This window comes from Bubalus kerabau, chromosome 3 (genome assembly GCF_029407905.1).
Source record: "Bubalus kerabau isolate K-KA32 ecotype Philippines breed swamp buffalo chromosome 3, PCC_UOA_SB_1v2, whole genome shotgun sequence".
Lineage (NCBI taxonomy): Eukaryota > Metazoa > Chordata > Mammalia > Artiodactyla > Bovidae > Bubalus > Bubalus kerabau.
The window spans coordinates 115255967-115261966 of record NC_073626.1 but is presented as its reverse complement, the minus strand read 5'-3'; the positions used below and the strand labels follow the sequence as shown (position 1 = coordinate 115261966).

Here is a 6000-nt window from a genome sequence, read left to right as displayed (position 1 = left end):
TTTTTTAATCTATATGAAATAAACTATTAAGCAACCTAAGCCTTCGGCTTTAAGAACTGTATCCTTACACTCATCTGAATTTATCTCTTGATTAATACATGTTATGAATGTATCAGTCTTCATTTGCTTTTAGGCATTTACATAAACTGGTTGTCTATTTCCCCCCCCAAACTATAAATGCCAAGAATCAGCTATAAAATCATACTGCCATGACGTTACACAGAAACATCCATAATTAGCTTTAAAATTTTATTGAAATTCAAGTTTAATTAGTTAACAATTTAATATTATGTTATGTTGTATAATTTCTAACCAGTATTCTAACCTGCTTTACATGATTTCCAGGCACAATTATTAAGGATCGATATTTTCTGCCTAATTTTCCATGATATGCCAATTATACATTCATTAAAACCTCAATACTTTCCTAAAATTGTTCTTACCTCAATGTCAGATTTTAAAAAAAGACCAAATATTGAAAATTTAAGACATTAATATTATAGCCACTGTAATATAGAAAAAAAAATTTACACATTATTAACTTTAAAATTGTTTAACATTTATTGTAGTAATGCAAAATGAACTTTTAACATAATAATATGAATTTTTCATTAAAATGTTTAACCATTTCCTACCGAAGCATGTTCAAAGTTATAAAAATCTTCTCTTTTAAAGTAACGTACACTGAATTAGTCCAAAAGTAATTGTGGCACTTTGGATAAGACATTTATTTTATTGCATATTTTAAGTACCTAAGGTACAGTCTGATTAATAGCAGGTTACTGGAAAGAATAAAAAAACATTTTCTTTAAGGAGTAAGTCTTTTGGGATCACGGGGAAACATTGAGGTTTGACGAACATTGTGCAAGCCCAAAAACAGCATAGTCACTCGTTCCAACCCTGGAGAAAACAAAATAATCATTAATTCATTTTCAGAATTAATCATTCAGGGTCATACTTATTGAAAACTACCAAAATAACATCACTGATCAACAAAATGCTTTTCCTTGTTAGAAAGGAAATGACTTCTATTATTTTAAATGAGTTTAAAATGGAATATTCTGGGTCTGATTCAGAAACAGGTGATGCTGTATGTGGGAAGGATAAATGAGATATCCTTAAGCTGTATGATTCTGTGAAATGTGAACCACAAATCTATGTAAATATCCAAAACTTATGATTTAAGCAAACAAAAATATAAGCCTACTATTATATTTTCATAAGCTTACTATTATATTTTCAAAAATATAAGCCTACTAGTATATTTAACCAGGTTCCTATTGCTAGAACCTGGTTACCAAGATTACCATGAATTCTTTCAATGGATTGTATGTAGTGATTAAAAAAAAATGAATTAAAAAAGTTCTTTTAAGTGTTGATAAGGAACAACTTAGTGAAAATACACTAAGCGAAAATGCAAGGTACTGAATGGTTTATACAGCACACTACAATTTGTGTAAAAAATATATTTTATATACTTTTGCATACGCAAAGATTATCTTTGTAGAGGTAAAGAGAAAACTAGAAACAATAGTTTTCTGTAGGGAGGTAAATGTACACTATTATATTTGCTTTGAATTTGAAATTTGTATATTACCTGTTTACCAAAAAACCTGAAACAAACAACCAAACCTTTAACAAAACTATAAATTCAGAATTCTTTTTAGCACAGGCTCAATAGTTGTGGCACAAGAGCTTAGTTGCTCCAGGGCATGTGGGATCCTCCTGGATCAGGGATCGAACCTGACATCTCCTGCATTGGCAGGTGGATTCTTTACCGCTGAGACACAAGAGAAACCCCAGAATTCTTTTTAAGAATTTTTGATACAAACATCCCAAAGTTGAGTTAAATATTTACTCATTTTAAATCACAGAGCAGTATCTTACACATACTCTAGAAATGGTTCTAAAAGCCAATGAAATGTTTTCAACAAAAACATTTAGCAGCCATCTGAACTGACTTGAGGGACAGCTTTAATTTGGACTAATCGGAATGAACTTATGAATACAGAGAGAAAAGAGGATATTCAAAAATTTCATTTAGTCATAACTCACTTAAAAATTCTTTTAATTCAAACTTGTATTACATTTAGCACTTATAAACTTATTTGTAAGTAATAACAAAATACAAAATTTACTTTTTGGAGTCTAATACTGAGGACATTTAGAACTGAAGAAACACTCTGCCAAATGAAATTTGGGTTGGAAATATTGTCATCATATAAAGGAATATTACCAATGCCTCCACCAGCATGAGGAGGGGCTCCAAAGCGGAAGGAATCAATGTATGCCTTAATTTTCTCCAAATCTACAAAACAAACATAAAACAAAAAAAAGTAATTTATCATCTTATTTAGCTTAAAAAAATTGCAAAAGCAGTTACCGTGCAATGGAAATTACAACAAATGACTGTGTTTCCGAAAAGTCTTTACAGGGTTTTAAAACGTATTGCTTTCAGAATATACATGACCCTCCTCAATATACTGAAATTGTTTACCAATTCCATGATGTAAGGCTCTCTCTGTTAGCAGCTGAGGGTCATGTATTCTTTGAGCTCCTGACAGTATTTCTTCTCCCCTCATGAACATATCATAAGAGTTGGACTGTTTCTGTAGGAAAAACAAAAATACCACTCAACAGGCTATCATCCTATTTCTATCACATATATGTGGAAAAACACTCTCTGCTGCATGAAGAACAGTATCATTTATTCCCTACAATTAATTATACAACCTGCTCCAATAAATATGATTTGCTTTTCTAAAATGGGATTAAACTAGTGAGGGTTGAATGATAACTTCTTCTTTACCTCTATCAGATTTTATGCTCCCCTTCTCCCACACCTTCCAATAAGAAATCAGAACAATACATCTTCTTTTAAGCAGTAGCGTAGTGTTGATTCTTTTTTTTAAAAAAATTATCTGGCTGTGCCAGGTCTCAGCTGCAGCATGTGGGATCTTGTTCCCTGACCAGGGATTGAACCCAAGCCCCCTGCATTGGGAGCAAAGTCTTGGCCACTACACTGCCAGGGATGTCCCCGTAGTGCTGATTCTTATTTCACTTTATCATCTGAAATGTTTTTAAGTGTGATATGATTTTGGGATCATTTTTGGAACTTCAAATTGTCAACAGGTGTTAGTCTTTTTAATTTTTAAAAGTTATTATTTTAAGGAAAGTGAACTGAACATCAAATTTACTGTAGCTCAATTCATTCTTTATCAGGTTTTAACTTATTTTCCCTATCTTTCAGTAAACCAATGGTTCTCAAAGTATGATTCCTGGACTGATAGTTTCACTATTACCTTATGAGAAATATCAATTATCAAGCCCCACCTAAAAAAAATTTTTTTTTTAAATTTATTTATTTATTTTTGGCTGTGCTGGGTTTTCGTTGCTACAAGGGCTTTTCTCTAGCTGTGGTGAGTGGGGGCTACTCTTGAGTCGTGGTGTGCAGCCTTCTAATTGAAGCGGCTTTTCTTGTTGTGAAAACATGGGCTTCACAAGTTGTTGCACATGGGTTCAATAATTGTGGCTCCCAGGCTCTAGAGCACAGGTTCAATAAACCCATGTCTCCTGCATTGGCAGGTGGATTTTTTACCACTGAGCCACCAGGGAAGCCCCAGTCTATGTTTTAAAGGCCCTCCGAGTGATTCTGATACTCACTAAAGTTGGGGAACCAATGCAAAGGAAAACAGGTGAAAGGCCACAACACATTATTTAGATTAACTACCAGGATAGCATCTGCCTGCAATGTGGGAGACCCAGGTTTGATCCCTGGGTTGGGAAGATCCCCTGGAGAAGGAAATGGCAACCCACTCCAGTATTCTTGCCTGGAGAATCCCATGGAGGGAGGAGCCTGGTAGGCTACAATCCACTGAGTTGCAAAGAGTTGGACACGACTGAATTACTTCACTTTCACCAGGATAGAATGTGAGTTCTTAGTTCAAGGTCAATGATAAAATGATTTGATAAAGTCTTCAAGTCTATTAATACTATTTGTTATTTATATAGTATTTCTTCTTCATATATCTTTAAAAATAATACATGAAAATTATTTTTAATACAGGTTTTGGGGACTAATTTGCTAGAATATTCAAATTTTACAATATCACTTTGACCTAAATTGACAGAAACTAGTAGTAATACATATAGAAATGTGTCTTTTAAAACTGCAAGTTATTAATGAAAACCGTTATTTCCACTGTATAATGTGACACAGTGACAATAAAGTTTTCCCTCTTCCCTGAAACAGGTTATTTAAAATCAAATTACTTACAGGATTTCGTGGGTCAGGCATGGTATAGAAAGGTCTTACAGCCAATGGATATTTATCAAGAATATAAAAATCGGTATCATACTATAAAAAGAATAAATATGATTAAAACAGATTTTTAAGACATTTAATGAAAATAAAAAGAAGGCTACCATTTTGGTAATTATTTTTTTTTCTATACATAAGTTTTGTTCTTCAAAATTACTGTAATTACACTCTATATACAATAACTGTTCTGCTTCTTACAGCTGTATCCTACAGTATTTTGCCATGATGTTATAAATTCTTCCAATATACTTAATTTTTAGGAGCTGTGGATTATTCAATCATAGTTCACATAAGCATTTTTCTTTTTCTTTTTTTGGACATGTACTCTCTTCTCAATTTCTCCTCCGCTGAAAACTATGCTGTGATAAACTTATTTTCACCTTTTTCCATTGCAATTCTAGCTCATTTAATTTTCCAGATGTATTTTAAAACTGTTTTTGTTAAATTATCCTAAATCACATTGGGTTTTACAAAAACTACATTAAATCTATAAATAAAACTGATGTCTTTTATCTTCAAAAAACCTTGATTATTTCCCCAATGATTTACATTTTCACTAAGATGTCTACAATAAATTCAGTAGTTTTTCTCAAATGAAAACAATTGAAATGAATAACATTAACATGAAATTATGATATCTTTGTTAAAAAGAATATTTACTATGTGACCTACATTTAACCTACATTTAATTGAAAAGAAACAGTCGTGTTTTAACTGTTTTGATGTTAAACATTTTTCCTAAAATTGGTGTCCAGAGGGAATGTCAACAGTGCTGAAACTGGCTCCACTGAAATAGTGTTTTAAAGGTATGAACTCAGTACTGTGCAGTTTCAGACTTGTTCCCCAGTCTGTTGAACCATTTTGAGTGCAACCAGCAGGAGGAGCTCAAGGACTGTTTTTATTCAATTCTTTTAATTTCTTTAAAGACTGCACTCAGTTTAGCTTTTCTCTTCTTTGGAGTTTTATAGAAAAATAAGATAGGAAAGTAGCCTTCATGTAAAAGGCAGAAAAAAAATTCATTCACCCTCTAGTCCCACGAATCTGCAAGGGTAGTCAGGGAAGACCATTTCTAAATAATTTCAATCATCTTGAGGTCCTCTCTAACTAATCTGACAATTTAGATATGTTTCAGATTTAGAAAAAGAAATCCAGCATGCATAAGAGTCCTACCTTTTCCTTTACCAAACGACCCAACAGTTTTTCATTTGGTGTACTGCAAAAGAAACATGAAATCAGGTGTCTGAAGATCAAACAGCAACTTAAAAGAGTTTCAGGTTTATAAGGAAACTTCTATTTGAAGTTCTCAGAGGATAAAAAATTTAGCCAAAATACACAGCTGTCTATTCTGCTCCTTTTAAAAAAGGCAACTACTACTGGAAACCATTCACGGGCATACCTGGGATAGTTAGTCGGTGCTACTCAACAATATTTAAATAAAAGTATAAAAGGAATTTAGCAATTCACCCATTCAGAAATAACATGGATGAAGTAGTTTCCTACAATTACATATAATGAAAGTCTACTACACCAACATAGACTACTCTTGCCATTAAAATGGTTCTATGGCAAAATGGTTTTTCTCTTTTTTGTTATTCTTTATTAAAGGTTTATAAAAGAAAAATCAGTATTTCAAAGTAAAATATAATAGTGTATATATAAACCAATTTAAGTTCTATTCT

General features: G+C 32.4%; 1 protein-coding gene across 1 annotated transcript in view; it reads right to left on the bottom strand.

The window, feature by feature from the left end:
• Nucleotides 1-232: 232 nt before the first annotated feature.
• The window catches only part of DARS1 (aspartyl-tRNA synthetase 1), a 65092-nt gene continuing 59324 nt past the window's right edge, over nt 233-6000 (bottom strand). The window contains exons 12-16 of the mRNA XM_055572706.1: nt 5492-5534; nt 4277-4357; nt 2498-2609; nt 2237-2308; nt 233-900 (exon numbers count right to left, since the gene is read on the bottom strand). Coding sequence (XP_055428681.1) covers nt 809-900; nt 2237-2308; nt 2498-2609; nt 4277-4357; nt 5492-5534 — 400 coding nt within the window. The 3' untranslated portion in view covers nt 233-808. The remainder of the gene's footprint in view (nt 901-2236; nt 2309-2497; nt 2610-4276; nt 4358-5491; nt 5535-6000) is intronic.